This window comes from Myotis brandtii, unplaced genomic scaffold, assembly GCF_000412655.1.
Source record: "Myotis brandtii unplaced genomic scaffold, ASM41265v1 scaffold421, whole genome shotgun sequence".
In the NCBI taxonomy this organism is placed as follows: domain Eukaryota; kingdom Metazoa; phylum Chordata; class Mammalia; order Chiroptera; family Vespertilionidae; genus Myotis; species Myotis brandtii.
Genome location: NW_005366140.1, coordinates 2,560,893 through 2,579,455, shown reverse-complemented (window position 1 = coordinate 2,579,455; position 18,563 = coordinate 2,560,893). Strand labels below are relative to the sequence as shown.

Below are 18,563 nucleotides of genomic sequence, written 5' to 3'. Positions count from 1 at the left end.
CCCGCCAGCTGTCCTGGCCCCGGGCAGGGCGGGCCAGACCCACGCGTGCTCTCTGCTTCTTGTCCCCCATCTGCGCACCAGACCACGCGTGCCTTTTCCTGCTCTCCCGCCCCCCCGCCGTCCCTGCCCCGCATACGAATGGGCAAGACCCTCGCTTTGCCTGCTGGCCCCATGAGGGCAGATCCGGGACCACACCCAGGCAGGCCGCCCTGCCTCACCCTCTCAACCCCTTGCAATACCCGCAGGCTCCCGGGAAGGGGAGCCGGGGCCGCCAGGGCGCGGCTGTGGCCCCCATTGCACCTCCCCAGCTGTAATCTTTGCACTCGTGCAGGCATCAGGCCTTCTAACCGGAGCGTGGGCGGGGGTTGGCCCCTTCCTGGAAGGGGAACGGGGTACCCAGCGCTGCCCTGATGGTTACTGTTATCACTGCGGTCCTTGTCGGCAACTTAGCTCTGGGCTCCGCGTCAAACTAGGTTCCCAGGTGTCCCTCTTCTCTACTCCAGACTCCCTGCCTGGATCACCCAAGCGCACGGTTGATGTTTCAGCAACGTTTGTTGAGGTGGCGGTGTTCATAGGAGAGACTGGAGGAAGGTGGATGGGACTGTGTGATGTAGCTGTATTTTTATTAAGTCTCACATATTTAGTACCTAAGCTTCTTATAAGATCCTAGATCAGTGGTTCTCAACCTTCTGGCCCTTTAAATACAGTTCCTCATGTGGTGACCCAACCATAACATTATTTTCGTTGCTACTTCATAACTGTAATGTTGCTACTGCTATGAATCGTCATGTAAATATCTGATAAGCAGGATGGTCTTAGGCGACCCCTGTGAAAGGGTTGTTCGACCGCCAAAGGGGTCGCGACCCACAGGTTGAGAACCGCTGTCCTAGATGCGCAGTAATACTAATAGTGCCTCCTGTGTTTTTCTAAATTAGCTTGTTTAATCTCTGCAGCCTGGTGAGGTGTCCTCACCCCGTGTGATGAGGAGACTGAGGCACAGGGGGGAAGCGCCTGGCCCTGTCTGTGTAGCGGAGAGCAGGCTGAGCCAGGGTGCGGAGCCCAGGTTCGGGTCTGCTGCCCTGTCCTGGTTCGGGCTCCCCAACCTCCCTGACTGTCCCCCTCCGCCCGCAGGGTGGCCACAGACCACAACTCAGACAACACAACGGCCGTGCTGCGGGAATGGCTGGTGGCCGTGAAGAATCTGTACCACTCGGTAGAGTGGCGGCCGGCAGAGGAGCCCCGGTGAGTGCCAGGCCCTGCCCTGAGCGAGCCCTCCCCGTCGGACTCAGCTGCACCCCTGCCCACACGCCCTCCACAGATTCCCATTGTCCGGCCTCAGAACCCTGGCCCCTCCGCCCCTGGCTCTCTAGCCAGTTCTGCAGCCTTAAGTGCCAGCCCTGGCTCCTCTGACTCCTCTGACCTCTGACCTGCCCACAGCTTCACAGATTCTGAGTCTGGGAGGACGGGTTCCACTTTTCTTTTGCTCTCTGTTCTCTCCCAGTGGCTCTGCCTCCTCCTGAGCTTTCTTCCTTCTCTATGGATTGCCCGGACGTCCTCCCCTCCGGGCCTTGGCACTAGCCTGCCCCCTGCTGCAGACATGCCTCCCTCCTCCTGTGTTCCCCGTGCTTGCTTCTTCCCAGCCTACAGATCCAGCTTAGCGTCCCCTCAGGCGAGGAGCCCACCTCTGGCCGCTCTGCACCTGGGCCCTGTCGGGCTCTGCAGCGCCTGGGCCTCCCCACATCACAGCTGCCTCCCCTCAGGTCCTACCAAGACGAGGAGGGCCCCAAGCACTGGTCCGACGCGCGCTACGAGCACGTCATGAAGCTGCGCCAGGCGGCCCTGAAGTCTGCCCGGGACATGTGGGCTGATTACATCTTGGTGAGTTTCCCGGCCCGTGGGTCACAGAAGGCGTCTGGGGTGTCCGAAGGGAAGGCAGAGCAGTGAGTGTGGAGACTCCTGAACTCCGGTTTACAGAGGGGGAAACTGAGGCACCAGAGGGGGTGTGAGCTGTCAGAGGTGATCGGCTGGTTAGGTGGAGGATTTGGGATTCAACCAGGGGGCCCTGGGCTCCTAACCACCAGATGTGTCCCCAGCTGTCCTCTGTGGTTGGACACTTGGTTCGTCTCTGCTTTTATCGCCATCATGAGTTGTAAGGAGCAGCTGAAGGGTCACCAGATCGCCGCACACCCTCAGTGACACTGTCCGGGTCACTGCAAGAAGCAGGAAGGCGGGTTGGGGACGGGGGAACTTGGTGACGCTGAGCTGCCGAATCCTGGTTTTCACTTCCTCCTCCTGGGCCAGTTTTGCCTCTGGGAAGGCGGGGACGTTGAGTGTTCAACACGAAATCACGTTGGATAAGTGCCCACAGGTCCCGGGCCTTCCTGTGTCCTTGACCTGGGCGTGATTCCCTCCCCTGGTGCAGATGGGGAGGGAGTTGATGGCAGGGAGGTCATGTTGTGATGCCAGTCTGGCTGGTTTTGTGTATGTGCCAGGCCCTGAGTTGAAGTCTGTACCTTTTTTATTTATCAATCAACACACATTTATGAGCCCCTACCAGTGCCCTCCTGCCGAGCCCTGGGGACACAGGCTGAGCCCCACCTTGCTGGTGTCCCGGGAAAGGTGGATGTGACCGGAAAAACCAAACTGAGAGAGGCACCATCAGAAGGCAGCGGTGCTTGAAGTTGTAGACAGGCCTTTGGTGGTGAATCAGTGTCCTGGGGCTGCTGGGACAGAGTCCCACACGCTGGGGACTGTGTTCGGGGAAGTGTATTATCTCAGTTCTGGAGGCTGGAAGTCTGAAATCCAGGTGTCAGCAGGGCTGTGCTCCCCCAAAAAGCTCCAAGGGAGGATCCTTTCTGCCTCCTCCAGCTCCAGGAGGCTCGGGCATCCTTGGCTTGTGGCTGCATCGCTCCAGTCTCTGCCTTTGTGGTCACATGGACTTCTCTCCTGTGTGTCTCTTCTCTTCTTCTGAGGTCACCCGTCATTGCATTTAGGGCCCACCCTAGTCCAGTACGACCCCATCTTACATTTTTACTAAATCTGCAAAGACCGTATTTCCAAATAAGGCCATAGCCACAGATACCAGGAGTTAGGACTCCCAACATTCAACCTCCAACAGATGGCATAGCCAGGGTGGGGTGATGAGTGAGCAGGGTTAGGGGGCCTTCCTTAAGAGGGGACCCCAGCAGAGATCTGAAGGAGCAACGGAGCCAGCCTTAGGGGAAGCCGGAGGACAGTGTCTGAGGCAGAGGGAACAGCAGGCAGCAAGCTTTGGGTGTTCAAGGACTGTGAGGAGGCGAGTGTGGCTGGAATGGCCTGATGAGGGAGCGGTGGAGGGGGTGATACCGAGGTGGTGGGTGGGGGCTGGCCTATGCAGGTTGAGGGAAAGATTTGGTTTTCACTCTGATGGTAGTAGGGAGCCACGGGAGGTATGTAAGCAGGGGAGGGCTGTGTTCTAATTTATGATTCTCAGAGCCCCTGTCCAGGAGTGGGGACAGCAGGAGGCTGGGGTGGAGGCCTGAGGGATGGGGCTGTGGAGAAAGGCAGGTGGGTCAGGCCCTGCTTGGGGACTAGATGTGAGGGTGCCAGGAGGATCCCAGGCCCCTGGCCTGAGCCCTTTGGGGAGGAGAGAGCTGTCCCCTGGGAAGAGGAGGGCTCCTCCTGGGTGCCCTGTAGGTTGACACTTCCTGAGACCATTTTACAGATGGGAAAGTAGAGGCCTGGAGAGGGAGGTTTCACTGGCTGGGCTGGCACAGAGGTGGGTCTGGCCCTGCCTGGCGCCATCCTGCACGGGGCTGTCGCGTCTGTTTTGTTTTCATGGTTTGAGGTTGACTGGTTTTCACTTTTCCCCTCAGCAAACCTGGGTAGAACTCCAGGTGTTGGTTCAAAACTCAAAGCAGCTTTTGACACACCATGTTATTTTTGAAATCGGGGACTTTGGAAGTCCGTATTGGGATGTGAAGTCACTTGTCCAGTGTTTTAAAATTATTGTTAAAAGGGCCTCTTTTTTTCTTCTCTTCTTACAAACACTATCGGTGTTGCTTGTAAGAAAATCTAGAAGAAAAAATAAGGAGTTTAGGAAAGAAAGAAACAAACCTTGTAATCTTACCTTTCAGAGAGACTGAAATTGAGTCTTCTCTTCTTACAAACACTATCGGTGTTGCTTGTAAAAAAAGCTAGAAGAAAAAATAAGTTTAGGAAAGAAGGAAACAAACCTCGTAATCTTACCTTTCAGAGAGGCTGAGATTGAAGTGCAATTTACATAACATAAAATTAGCCTTTTAAACTATGTAATCAAGTGGTTTCTGGCACATTCACAGTGTTGTACAACCATCGTCCCTGTCTAGTTCCAGAACAGTCACCCCCACTCCCCTCCCTCCCATCCTGGCAGCCACTGTCTGCTTTCTGTCTCTGGACCTGCCAGTTCTGGGCACTTTGTGTAGATGGAGTCACACAGCACTTGGCCTTTAGGGTCTGGCTTCTCTCACTCAGCATGATGTTTTCAAGGTTCATCCATGTTGTGGCGTAAGTGCTTCTGTCCTTTTTACGGCTGAGCGATATTCCATTGTGTGGCCGGACCCCGTTTTGGTTACCATTCATCCGTTGTTGGACACTTACACTGTTTCCACCTCCTGGCAACTGTGAATCCTGCTGTTTTGAACATAGCTGTTTACGTATCTGTGCGAGTCCCTGTTTCTAGTTCTCTTGCTCTATCCTCAGGGAACCATTCATCCGTTGTTGGACACTTACACTGTTTCCACGTCCTGGCAACTGTGAATCCTGCTGTTTTGAACATAGGTGTTCAGTATCTGTTGGAGTCTCTGTTTCCAGTTCTCTTGATCTATCCTCAGGGGTGGACTTGCTGGGTCACATGATAACTATGTTCCTAACTTTTTGAGGACCTTCTGGACTGTTCCAGCTGCTTTTACTGCACATATATCCAGAGGTCAGAATTTAAATGTCCTCAGGGGGCTGGGTGGGAACATACACACCTGCCCAGCCTGTCCCAGGGCTGCCCCCTCCTGTCTCCAGCTGAGGGTCCTGTGCGGCATGCTGTTCCGTGGTGCCAGAGAAGCCTGGAATGCCAGTGTTTGCTGTTGTTTACCTCAAGTGACTCAAATGCTCTAAAAAGCCCCTGTGAGTAACAGAATGCATCTTTAAAAAATATATCTTTTTATTGATTTCAGAGAGGAAGGGAGAAAGAGGGATAGAAAGATCAATGATGAGAGAAAATCATTGATTGGCTGCCTCCTGCATGCCCCCTACTGGGGATCAAGCCCGCAACCCAGGCATGTGCCCTGACTGGAAATCGAACAGTGACCTCCTGGTTCATAGATCGATGCTCAATCACTGAGCCACACTGGCCTGGCCAGATGCATGTTTGTTTGTTTTTTTATTGATTTTAGAGAGGAAGGAAGAGGGAGAGAGAGAGAGATAGAGACATCAATGATGACTGAGAATCGTACATCAACTGCCTCCTGCACACCCCAACATTGGGGATTGAGCCCGCAACCCTGGCATGTGCCCTTGACCGGAATTGAACCCAGGACCCTTCAGTCCGCAGGCTGACGCTCTGTCCACTGAGCCAAACCAGCTAGGGCCAGATGCATTTCTTAAAAACCATCTCTTAATTGTTGACAGAAACATCCTTACCTAATTGTTCCAAACTTTTTTCTTTGTAACAAGTTACCATTTTTTTACCCCAACATTCAAGGTGTTAAAGCAAAATAAAGTATCTATTTTTATGAACTTTTTATTGGCATCTAACTCACAGAGAAAAAAGTGTATTCCTCTCAGAGGTGGCCTCTGGCCCACCCCTCCTCTTCACTGACCAGCGCTGCCTGTTGTGAAAGTTCCCACTGATGGAGCCACATGGCCCGCCCCCTGTCATGTCTGGTATCTCGACAGCGCCATGCCTGGGACCCGTTTGTGTTTCTGTGCGCCATGTGGCCCATTCCTGCCCCTTCCGTCGTAGCCCGTTTCTTTGTGTGGATGTAACTTGGCTTGTTACTAAGGTAGAGCTGTGGGTTGGGGCACTGGATGGTTCTTCAGACCCCAGGACTCTGCCTCTGCCCCATCATCCCGAGCTGTGGTCCAGCCCGGTCACTCCAGCAGCTCCCAGTGATGTCCTGTTGGATGTTTTGTAGTTTGTGGACGCAGACAACCTGATCCTGAACCCTGACACGCTGACGCTGCTCATCGCCGAGAACAAGACGGTGGTGGCGCCCATGCTGGATTCCCGGGCTGCGTACTCCAATTTCTGGTGTGGGATGACTTCTCAGGTCAGGCGCCTGCTTGGGTAGCGCAGGGGGCTTGGGGGGCTGGGGCCTGGGCCAAGCAAGTGGGGGCCGAACTTATTATCACACCAGCTCATGGTGAGCGTTTCACACCTTCGTGATCATCCTTAGACAGTCCACACAGTAGGGAGTGGTGGTGCCTGGATGGGACAGCCGGCACAGCTTGATTCAGATGTTCAGACAGCATTCCTGCCTTCCTCCATCCCTGGTGGCTTCATTTTCAGACCCTGGGGAACGATCCCAGCAGCTTCCCGCTGAAGTCCTCTCGGACTGGCCTTGTCCATCTCTCCTCTCACCCCTGGACCAGTTCCTGAAGCCAAGAACATGCCAGGCTCTGGTTGGCAGGCCTGTGCCCTACACCCCAGGGTTGAGGCTGAGGTTTCAGGCTGAGTCGGCGGGGGCGGGGGGGAGTGGCAGGGTGGGTGCTGAAGTCAGGGGGTCTGTGTGGCTGGAGCCTGAGGCTGACCTATTCTGTCTCCTCCTGTCTTTTTGTTTTTATCTGACATGCAGTTCAGAAAACATAAAGCCATTTTAAAGTGAATAATTCAGTGGTTTCCATCTTTAAAAATGTGTCAGAAATAGAAATGTTATGGGGAAGGCGGGAGCAGGGAGGAGTGGGTCAGTGGAGGAGAAAAGCAGACAAGTAATACTTTCAACAATAAAGATTTAAAAAAGAAGAAGGAATCTGAATGTCATATGCCAATAGTTCTAATTTGTAAAGGGTCCAAGGAAAAGAGAGGGCAACTCAGGGATTGTTCCAGAAGCTTTTAAGACTCCTCTTCTAGATTAAATTGACGTTCCATTTATATGTAAGTCAAAGGATGTCGAATGTCCAGTCCCTTTTTCAGCTTTTAAAAAATATGTCTTCCCACATCTTTATTCATGTCCCAAGAAACATAAACACATGTAGGATTTACTTCATATAAGAACTGAATTATATACTTTAATTTATAATTTGATTTTTTTGTTGTTGTTGTTAAATATATTTTATTGATTTTTTACAGAGAGGAAGGGAGAGGGATAGAGAGTTAGAAACATCGATGAGAGAGAAACATCGATCAGCTGCCTCCTGCACACCTCCCACCGGGGATGTGCCCGCAACCAAGGTACATGCCCTTGACCAGAATCGAACCCGGGACCCTTGAGTCCTCAGGCCGATGCTCTATCCACTGAGCCAAACCGGTTAGGGCTATAATTTGATTTTTCCGTTGAACAATACGGATGTGCATCCCATCAGAACAGACATAGCTCAAACACATTTTTAAAATCTTTATTGTTGAAAGTATTACATATGTCCCCGTTTTCCCCCATTAACCCCCTCCAGCCCATCCCCGCCCCCTCAAACACATATTTAAAATAGTCACATAACATTTCATAGTTCCATCGATAGGCACTGAACTAGGCTTATCCCGCTAAAGCCGGTGCTGAACGTACACATTTTATTTCTATGGGATAAATCTCAAAGTGGTTTTCCTGGGGCACAAGGCATAGTACTTTAATTTTAACAATATTAATTCTCAAAGACTGAAGCAGTTAGCATTCTGCCAACATTGGATGTTACTCTTTATTTTTGTCTTTAATTGTAGGCCAGTTTAATGTTAAAAACCCTTTTTCAGCTTTTAAATTTCCTCCTTCATAGGCTGCCTTTCTGACCGGAAGTGTGGGGCCAGGTCTGCAAGTAGACAACCGTTTTTCTTTTATCTGCCATTGTCCCATTAGCCCAGGCGCTGGGGGCGGAGCCTGTCTCTGCCCACGCCCAGAGCACGGTGCTCAGGGAAGGCCCACCCTAGGCAGGAGTTGGCACCTGGGCCTCGCTTTCTAGGTGTTCCCTGTCTCTCGTTGTCCTGGGTCGAAGCCTCCTCCCCTCAGGGGACCCCCATGCAGAACTCCTCCCCTCCCCCGCAGGGCTACTACAAGCGCACGCCTGCCTACATCCCCATTCGCAAGCGGGACCGCCAGGGCTGCTTCGCGGTCCCCATGGTGCACTCGACCTTCCTGATCGACCTGCGGAAGGCAGCGTCCAGGAACTTGGCGTTCTACCCTCCACACGAGGACTACACCTGGGCCTTCGATGACATCATCGTTTTCGCCTTCTCCTGCAAGCAGGCCGGTGAGCCCTGAGGGTTGCTGTCCCGGGGATGTCATCTGGTTGGTTCTCTGGAATCTGAGCTGAACATGTCCCAGCAGAGGCCACAGAAGGTTCTGGTTGGTTCTCTGGAATCTGAGCTGAACATGTCCCAGCAGAGGCCACAGAAGGTCCACAGAACCACAACGCACGCAGGGTCCGGGTGGCTGCAGGCGGGGGTGTGTCCAGGTGTTCTGATGGTGGCCACAGACCCATTCTTTCTCCAGCCCTGGCTTTGCCGAGGGTCTTCGCCTCCCAGGTCTAAAGGGGACCTACTTATGGAAGGTTATTTCCAACTTAATATTTTCTTACATTCTCCCAATTTCCTGTGGTTGAACATAACGATTCCCTAATTGTATAATTAGTGAAAAAGCCTTTTAGAGAGAACAAGAACACAGCCGTATGCTAACCCGCCATTTACTTTGAATCAAGGGTTATTAGCAAACGGTGGCCAGCAGGCCAGATCTGACCCACCATCTGTTTCTGTATGGCTACAAGCTAAGAATGGTTTTTATATCTTTAAACGGTTGGAAGAAAACATGAAGAGAATAGTAATAGTTTGTGACATCTGAAACTGCATGAAGTTCAGATTTCGGTGCCTATAGGGGAAGTTGCACTGGCACGCTGCCACACCCATGTATTTAAGTGTGGTCTACGGCTGCTTCCACATTTCCAGGGTGGGGTTGAGTTGTTAAGACAGAAACTGTCAGGCCAGCAGCCTAAAAGATCTCTACCATCTACCCTCATTATGTAAAAGCTAGCCAGTTAAAGTGAAAATTATTTTCATTGACTTACTAACTTTTTTAAAAATACATATTTTATTGATTTTTTACAGAGAGGAAGGGAGAGGATAGAGAGTTAGAAACATCAATGAGAGAGAAAGATCAATCAGCTACCTCCTTCACACCCCCTACCGGGGATGTGCCTGCAACCAAGGTACATGCCCTTGACCGGAATCGAACCTGGGACTCTTCAGTCCACAGGCTGACGCTCTATCCACTGAGCCAAACTGGTTAGGGCGACTTATTAACTTTTTAAAATACACACTCAGTATAAAAATTTAAACCATCCAGAAAAGGACAAATGCAGGTGGTGAAGGCCTGGGGCTTGGAGTAGGTGCAGACTAGAAGGGGTCTAAAATGGGGTAAAAAAGGGGACATCTCTAGTACTTTCAGCAATAAAGATACATTAAAAAAAAAAGTTTAGAAAAAAAAAAAAAAGGACAAATGCAGATGGAGGTCACCTGACTGACATTTTATTCAACTGCATCCCATTTTTGTGCAGAAATGTGCATCAGCCCTAGCTGGTTTGGCTCAGTGGATAGAGCATTGGCTTGTAGACCGAAGGGTCCTGGGTTCGATTCTGATCAAGGGCACATACCTCAGTTGCAGGATCCTCCCCGGCCCAGGCCCTGGTCAGGGAGTGTGCAGGAGGCAACCAATCGATGTGTTTCTCTCACATCGATATTTCTCTCTGTCTTTCCTTCTCTCTTCTACTCTCTCTCAAAGTCAATGGAAAAATATCCTCGGGTGAGGATTTTTTAAAAAAAGAAAGAAATGTGCATCTTTTTTATTTTTAATCCTCACCAGAGGACATGCTGAGAGAGAGAGAGGGAGAGAGACATTGATGTGAACAAGAAACATTGACCAATTGCCTTCTGTACCTGCCCCGACCGGGAAACAAACCTGATACCTGGGTATGTGCCCTGACCGGGAATCGAACCCTCACCTCCTGGTTCATAGGTTGACACTCAACGACTGAGCCACACTAGCCGGGCATAAGGTGCTTTTTAACAGTTCTGATTGTCAGTGTCTCGCCTGCCAGCGGGAACCCCTGTTCTGACTCCAAGTCCCAGGTGGAGGTCTGAGGGGTTTCTGCTGGTTGCTGGGAAAGTGGGCGGGACTCCTTGACTTTCCAGCCCACACTGGGCTGTGAGGCTGACGCTGTGGTCAGAGGTGGCCACTGCCACCTTGTTGCTCAATTTTCAGTTTTGATTGTTGTTTTTGGCCCCAGAGGTCCAGATGTACGTGTGCAACAAGGAGATGTATGGCTTCCTGCCAGTGCCGCTGCGGTCACATAGTACCCTCCAGGATGAGGCTGAGAGCTTCATGCATGTGCAGCTGGAAGTTATGGGTGAGTCCGTCCACACTGCCCTTTCTCTGTCATCACACATCCATCCCTGAACGCTGATTGAGCACCTGCTGGGTGCTAGTGCCTTTGCCAGGAGCTGGGAACCTGGAATGAACAAGGTGGACAGTTGTCCCTGCTCTCAGGGAGCACTGGCTTGCAGCAGCTGTGCATGGCAGTCAGGGTGGGCTTCCAGGAGGAGGTGGCATTAAGAGGCAGAGTGAGCCTGCAGAGTTAGCCAGAAGGGGATTATAGCCAGAGGGAGCATTCTGCAGACTGGGAGGCTAGGGGTACACGAGCTCAGGGAGAGGCAAGGTCAGCGGGGCAGAAGTGGGGCTGCTGAGCAGGGTAGAGCTGGTGGGCCAGGGCAGCAGCCCTAGGCACTGGTTTTCCTCAGGGGCAGTCAGGAGCCATGGAGGGTATGTGAGCAGGGAGGACAGAAGGTTTTCACTGATGAACCTTTATGTGCATGGCAGTGTCTGGGCCACAGCCTTTTGGACCATTTCCAAACCTCAGACCCATTATTTAATATATATCTTATGTGTATACTTTTGTTTTACTTGAATACATCTATTTTAAAAAGGGAATTACATGTTTTTACCATGGTTGCAAGCTCATGTCTTTCCAGTAAATAAATCTATAAATTATTAAACTAGCAGCCCTACCTCTGGTGGGCTCCCAAGATGGGTTGAGCACACAGGGCTGAGCTGCCATCAAGGTTCATAGGTTGACACCCAACCACTGAGCCACTCCAGCCGGGCATAAGGTGCTTTTTAACAGTTCTGATTGTCAGTGTCTCGCTCGAGGAGTGGCCTCCTGATGGACGTGGGGTGTCTCCAGGGCAAGAGGACAGTGGGACAGTGGCACTTCCGGGGGCTCTGCCCTCCACTGGCCACGCATCTCAGAGAAGGCCTGCAGAGCAGCACCCCCGCCCCCCACTGCACAGATGGGGGGGGCGGGGTCCAGGCTCCCGCTGCTGGTCTCAGTTGCCCCACTCTTACCTGCTTCTAGAAGGTTCTCCGTGTGTGTGTGTGTGTGTGTGTGTGTGTGTGTGTGTGTGTCCCTGGTGGCTGAAGGTGGAATGGCACACTCCCTGCACAATACCCAAGTGTCTGTCACATGCAGATGCTCAGGCCTAGGCCAGGAGCCCCACTGGCCACTGTCACGAGAGAGAGGCCTCTGCTTGTCGCCCACTCCCACCTGCGACTGGACCCTGGAGCATCCCTGTGGCTGCCTTCGTTTTCCTCATTTAAATTTCACCTCTATTTCTGTTACTGTTTCTGGTCAGGAAACCGTTAACACTGCTGCTATAGACTCCGCCGTGACAGAGGCATGAATGCCCTCCTGTTTCTTTCTTGAGGGCCAGAGCTGAGCACACAGAACAGATGGAAGGAGGGCCCGGGGGGTCCAGATACGTGTGTAAATCCTTCCTCTGTTAAAGCACGTTTCCTCTCCGTCCGCGTGTGGGGACCCGGACCTGGGCCGAGCGGGGGTTTTTCATGTGTTCGAAGATCTCTCTTACAGTGAAGTTTCAGAGCAGAAAGGCTCAGGGTGACAAGATCCCACCTCCCACTGGCACTTCTCTCACCACTCACCCCCCGTCCCCCATAGCAGGGGGTTGAGCTGAGGGTCAGACAGAGAAGGGATGGGCACCTGGGATTGGAGCCTGTGTCCCAAGATCCCCAAGTCTTGCCCTTGGTGTCAGCCTTCCCAGGAGAGTGGGGTGCCCAGGAGCTGCGGGACTCGGGGGGGAGGAAGCCCTGGGGCGTGGTGGCCTTGGAGGAGGCCCAGGCTGTGAGGTGGAAGGTTCTGGGTCAGGTCTGGGCCTTGTCCAGGTCTCTTCCAGACAGAGGGCCCTGTGTTTGTCCCTTGCGCTCACACGGGGCCTTTGTTCTTGGTGAAGCAGACACCACACTTGGGATCCAGTTGGGCTTTTCTGGGCAGCCTGGGGGGCAGGCAGGGACATCTGTAGGCTCATGTGTACCTGAAAGTCTGGCCCTTCTGGGGGAACCACAGGCATATATATGCCAAGATCGCTGTGGGGATGTGGTCTGAGCAGCCAATGGGGAGCAGTCATGACCGCTCTGACATTCTGGGCGCACCTTGGGCTGGAGACGTGCCCCTCGGTCAGATGGCCGTCTTCTCCTGTGTCTTCCCTCTAAGTGTCTCTGTGTCCACATTTTCGATTAAAAAAAAAAATCCTCACCTGAGGATATGTTTTTATGGGTTTTTAGAGAGGGGAGCGGGGGGAGAGAGAGAGAGAAACATTGATATGAGAAACATCAAAATATCGGTCAGTTGCCTCCTGTATATGTCCTGACTGGGAATCAAACCCACAGCCTTTTGGTGTATGGGATGACGCTCCAACCAACTAAGCCACCCGGCCAGTCAAATTTTCCATTTTTTTTTTTAAAGTTTTACATATGAGTGTACTATCTTTTTTAAAATATATTTTATTGATTTTAGAGAGGAAGGGAGAGGGAGAGAGAGAAACATCAATGATGAGAGAGAATCATTGATTGGCTGCCTCTTGCACGTCCCCTACTGGGGATCAAGCCCGCAACCCAGGCATGTGCCCTTGGCTGGAATCGAACCCAGGACCCTTCAGTCCGCAGGCCGACACTCTATCCATTGAGCCAAACCAGCTAGGGCCAAATTTTCCATTTTTATTCGGATCCCAGTCATAGTGATTAGGGCCCACACTAACGACCTCGTTCTACCTTGAACACCTCTGTAAACACCCTGTTTCCAAATAAGAGCATATTCTGGGGTCCTGGGGGTTTGGACACCAACTTAACTGTTTGCGGGAGGATGCCTGCCATTCAGCCCATGCAAGTGTGACTTCATGGCATCATTTCATGAATAACCTCTGAGGTGTTTTCAGCCCATTTTATAGATGAGGAATCTGAGGCCCGGGTGGGTCAAGGTCATTCATCCTTGGTTCATTCTGTGAGCAGTTATTGAGTGCCTGCTGTATGCTGAGCCCTATGTTGGGCACTGGAGACCCAGTGTGAGTGGACAGACTTGGTGTCCATTTCACGGGGCTCACAGTAGACAGCGAGTTAGGATAGCAGGGTGGAGGTTTGATGATGGAAGCCCCGGTGCTGTGGGGAGCGGGAGGAGGTGCCTGACTCAACCTGAGGGCATTGGGAGACTCACCCCTCCTCAACATGGCATCTTAGCTGAGAACTGGGGTAGGGGGAGGAGGAAGGAAGGGTGTTCCACGCAGAGGCTCAGCATGTGCAAAGGTCCTGAGGTAGGAATGGATGAGGTTGGTGTGCTAACAGCCAGAGTGAGTAGGAGGTGAGGGAGAGACTAGCACCAGGATTATGGTTGGGGACAGGTCCGGCAGTTCTCCAACCTCTGGGGCCTGGTGTGGAGTGGGTTGGGGCTGAGGTTTGGGCCAGGGCTCAGGCATTGTCTGGAGTGGATGGAACTGGAGCCGGGTGGGGCTAGAGCTCAGACCTCAGGCTGATATGGAGCCATGGAGGGGATGCCGAGGGCCCAATGGAAAGCGGTTGGAATGCTCCCCCCCACCGCACCCCATGACCCAAGCAACCCCTCGGCTTCTTTCTGCCCCGCAGTGAAGCACCCCCCAGCAGAGCCCTCCCGGTTTGTCTCGGTGCCTACCAAGATGCCTGACAAGATGGGCTTCGATGAGGTGGGCCAGGCCTTCTGGGGCAGGGAGGGGGAAGGGTGGGGAACTTAGGGCTGGAGAGTCCAACAGGCTCTGTGCCACAGGTCTTCATGATCAACCTGAAGCGGCGGCAGGACCGGCGGGAACGCATGCTCTGGGCGCTGTGGGCGCAGGAAATCAAGGTCCGGCTGGTGGAGGCTGTGGACGGCAAGTGAGTCCAATCTGAGGGCAGGGGTGTAGACCGTGCACTGGGGCCATGGTGGCAGCTGAGCCCTACCCTGGGGAGGGGTGTAGACCGTGCACTGGGGGCCATTGGTGACAGCTGAGCCCTACCCTGGGGAGGGGTGTAGACCTTGCACTGGGGCCATGGGTGGCAGCTGAGCCCTACCCTGTAGACCATGCTAGGATGTAGACCGTGCTGATGGGGCCATGGTGGAGGGGACGTGAGTCTGACCCTAGGGGACGGCTGGCAGAGCCACACTTGGGTGGCCCGCCCCCTGCAGACCTGGCACAGGTCCGGGAGGGGCGCCAGCAGTGGAAGAGGGAAGCAGCTGCTCAGCAGGAGGGCACTAACCGATGGTGGAGTAGCCGGCAGCATGGGTTGTCCACTGACCCCTTCCTGTCCCCCTCCCAGAGCCATGAACACCAGCCAGGTGGAGGCACTGGGCATCCAGATGCTGCCCGGCTACCAGGACCCCTACCATGGGCGGCCCCTCACCAAGGGAGAGTTGGGCTGCTTCCTCAGCCACTATAACATCTGGAAGGAGGTGAGTCCAGCAGGTAGAGTGTCTGGTGGAGTGAGTAGGGCAGGTCCTCCTCGGCCTTCGCACAGCTCAGGGAGGGCACTGCTTGCCCCCCAGGCAGACTCGAAGGCTGCAGCAGGACCCAGGGCCCCTCTTTAGGGAATGTCCTTCCGTTGTGTAGATGTGGACACTGAGACGGGGTGTAGATGTGGACACAGACTGGGGAAGGGGGAGGGGGGAGCCCAGTTTCCAAGTATGGCCTCTTCACACCTAGCTTCTTTCAGATGTCTAGAGCCTGGACTCTGGTCTTGACATTTACTGATAGCTGTAGCAGCCATGGTGACATTGACTGGCACAGAGCCCACACCAGGGGTAGCGCATTAGCCCTGGGGCTCATCGGCCACACTCGGAGAGAGAGGCTGTGGTAGGTGGGGATGCCAGGCTGGGATTCGAACCTGGGACTACCAGGCACAAAGCCAGATGCGGTGTCCAGATGCAGGTGGGAGGGTGCTCTGGAGTGGGTGTTCAGGGGTTTCAGGCAATGAGTGCTCGCTCAGGTTGCCCTCTTTTTCTGAGATTCATTGTGGGTGGCATGGGGCAGAGGTGGTGGTGTCCACGCGGCCCGGGGTTTAAGTCCAGCCCTGCCTCTTAGAGGGCTGAGCCCTGTGAGGAGGAAGGCTCACAGCCTGAGCTTCAGTTTCCCCATATGACAGTCATGGCCTCCGGGGGCCGTCATGAAAATTCAGGAAACATTTGCCAAGCACCTACTGTGCACCTGGCCTGGTGCTGGTGCTGGGACATGATAGCCCCCGGGACAGACCCAGCTCCTGCAAGGGGCTCACAGCCCTGGGAAGTGGGCGGGCTGATGATAAGTCATAAAGAAACAAATCAGAGTGAAATAAGTGAGATACATCTGGAGAAGGGACCTAGGGCTATGAATTGTCCTCAACTGGCAGCTTTGGGTGTTGGTTGGGAAGGAGCTCCTGGGTGGGCGACATTGGAGCTGAAGCCTAAAGGGTGAGAGGTAGTCTACCTGCCATTGCATGAGGGAGAGGGCTGTATCAGCTCAGTCCCAGACCCTGGAATGGGAGGAACAGCCAGGCCCGGGCATGTGTTGTTGAATGTTCTAGGAATTGGTAGCCCGAGGGGAAGTCAGTCCAGACAGTGGCGGCGAGGGGTGCATTTTCTTCTCACCTGCTGCCCCAGAGCCGCCTGCTGCCCCAGAGCTTTTAAGCTGAGCTGGCTTCAGGGTTAGGCCTGGCTCTGTTCTCCCTCAGGTCGTGGAGAAGGGACTGAAGAAATCGCTGGTCTTCGAGGATGACCTGCGCTTCGAGATCTTCTTCAAGAGGCGCCTGATGAACCTCATGCGGGATGTGGAGAGGGAGGATCTGGACTGGGACCTCATGTGAGTATGGGGCCTGGGGTGGGGCCATGCCAGGGGGTGTGGCCTGGGGCAGAGGCAGAACTGGGGCATGGCCAGAGCCCAGGGGTAAAGTATGGGGTGGGGTGGCTTGGGGCCTGGGGTAGGGCCAGAGTTCAGAGGTGTGGTCTGGGGCCAGGGCTCTGGGGCCTGGTGTGGAGTGGGTTGGGGCTGAGGTTGGGGCCAGGGCTCAGGCATTGTCTGGAGTGGGTGGAACTGGAGCCGGGTGGGGCTAGAGCTCAGGAGAGCATCTGTGCCTGCAGGTATCTGTGGGGGACTAGCTGGGCCAGCTCTTGGAAGTATGGCAGGAGTGCTGTGTGTGTGTGTGGCCTGTGTGAGGGCGGACCTGAGAGTAGTCAGGGCTGGGGCGTGGCCTCGGGCCTGTGGGGAGGGACCGTGGGAGGATGACCTGGAAGTCTAGGGCCCTGGCTGTGGGGATGAGGCCTCCTCAGGGCTTGGAGACCGGAGGTGTCCTGTGGCGGGTGGGGTGGCGAAGATTTGCCCAGGAAGTCTGTGGGCTGGCCAAGGAGCTGGGGGTGTGGCCTGGGGTAGGTGTGGTCAGGACTTGGTAGCTCAGAGCTGGCCCAGTGTGGGAAGTAGCTGGGGAGCCTGGGTCTTAGCCCAGCACTAGGTCAGGTGTTCTCAGCATATCTCTGGAACAGTTCTTTGGGATCTCATATGGGGGGGAGGGGTTGGTTCCTCCCCCCCACCCTCTCCCTGCAGTGTGCAGGGCCCTGACCGTAACTGCACCCCTTCATTCCCGACTGCTCACAGATCCTTGCACCTTCCTCCACTGCCACACAGCCCTCTGAGCCCAGAGCAGCTTCCTTCTCAGCCCCTCTTCCTCCTTGTAGCACAGCCTCAGAGAATGTCCCAGGGGGTGTAGACCGTGCACTGGGGGCCATTGGTGACAGCTGAGCCCTACCCTGGGGAGGGGTGTAGACCTTGCACTGGGGCCATGGGTGGCAGCTGAGCCCTACCCTGTAGACCATGCTGGGATGTAGACCGTGCTGATGGGGCCATGGTGGAGGGGACGTGAGTCTGACCCTAGGGGACGGCTGGCAGAGCCACACTTGGGTGGCCCGCCCCCTGCAGACCTGGCACAGGTCCGGGAGGGGCGCCAGCAGTGGAAGAGGGAAGCAGCTGCTCAGCAGGAGGGCACTAACCGATGGTGGAGTAGCCGGCAGCATGGGTTGTCCACTGACCCCTTCCTGTCCCCCTCCCAGAGCCATGAACACCAGCCAGGTGGAGGCACTGGGCATCCAGATGCTGCCCGGCTACCAGGACCCCTACCATGGGCGGCCCCTCACCAAGGGAGAGTTGGGCTGCTTCCTCAGCCACTATAACATCTGGAAGGAGGTGAGTCCAGCAGGTAGAGTGTCTGGTGGAGTGAGTAGGGCAGGTCCTCCTCGGCCTTCGCACAGCTCAGGGAGGGCACTGCTTGCCCCCCAGGCAGACTCGAAGGCTGCAGCAGGACCCAGGGCCCCTCTTTAGGGAATGTCCTTCCGTTGTGTAGATGTGGACACAGACTGGGGAAGGGGGAGGGGGGAGCCCAGTTTCCAAGTATGGCCTCTTCACACCTAGCTTCTTTCAGATGTCTAGAGCCTGGACTCTGGTCTTGACATTTACTGATAGCTGTAGCAGCCATGGTGACATTGACTGGCACAGAGCCCACACCAGGGGTAGCGCATTAGCCCTGGGGCTCATCAGCCACACTCGGAGAGAGAGGCTGTGGTAGGTGGGGATGCCAGGCTGGGATTCGAACCTGGGACTACCAGGCACGAAGCCAGATGCGGTGTCCAGATGCAGGTGGAAGGCACACTCGGAGAGAGAGGCTGTGGTAGGTGGGGATGCCAGGCTGGGATTCGAACCTGGGACTACCAGGCACAAAGCCAGATGCGGTGTCCAGATGCAGGTGGGAGGGTGCTCTGGAGTGGGTGTTCAGGGGTTTCAGGCAATGAGTGCTCGCTCAGGTTGCCCTCTTTTTCTGAGATTCATTGTGGGTGGCATGGGGCAGAGGTGGTGGTGTCCACGCGGCCCTGGGTTTAAGTCCAGCCCTGCCTCTTAGAGGGCTGAGCCCTGTGAGCAGGAAGGCTCTTCCCAGCCTGAGCTTCAGTTTCCCCGTATGACAGTCATGGCCTCCGGGGGCCGTCATGAAGATTCAGGAAACATTTGCCAAGCACCTACTGTGCACCTGGCCTGGTGCTGGTGCTGG

At 54.5% G+C, this 18,563-nt stretch overlaps 1 protein-coding gene across 1 annotated transcript in view; it reads left to right on the top strand.

The window, feature by feature from the left end:
- The window catches only part of COLGALT1 (collagen beta(1-O)galactosyltransferase 1), a 21,411-nt gene that overhangs the window by 265 nt on the left and 2,583 nt on the right, over positions 1-18,563 (top strand). Inside the window, exons 2-12 of the mRNA XM_005873916.2 lie at positions 246-310; positions 451-591; positions 1,132-1,242; positions 1,761-1,878; positions 6,147-6,281; positions 8,202-8,406; positions 10,435-10,554; positions 14,133-14,209; positions 14,290-14,396; positions 14,820-14,952; positions 16,206-16,333. Of these exons, the coding sequence (XP_005873978.1) occupies positions 246-310; positions 451-591; positions 1,132-1,242; positions 1,761-1,878; positions 6,147-6,281; positions 8,202-8,406; positions 10,435-10,554; positions 14,133-14,209; positions 14,290-14,396; positions 14,820-14,952; positions 16,206-16,333 (1,340 nt within the window). The remainder of the gene's footprint in view (positions 1-245; positions 311-450; positions 592-1,131; positions 1,243-1,760; positions 1,879-6,146; positions 6,282-8,201; positions 8,407-10,434; positions 10,555-14,132; positions 14,210-14,289; positions 14,397-14,819; positions 14,953-16,205; positions 16,334-18,563) is intronic.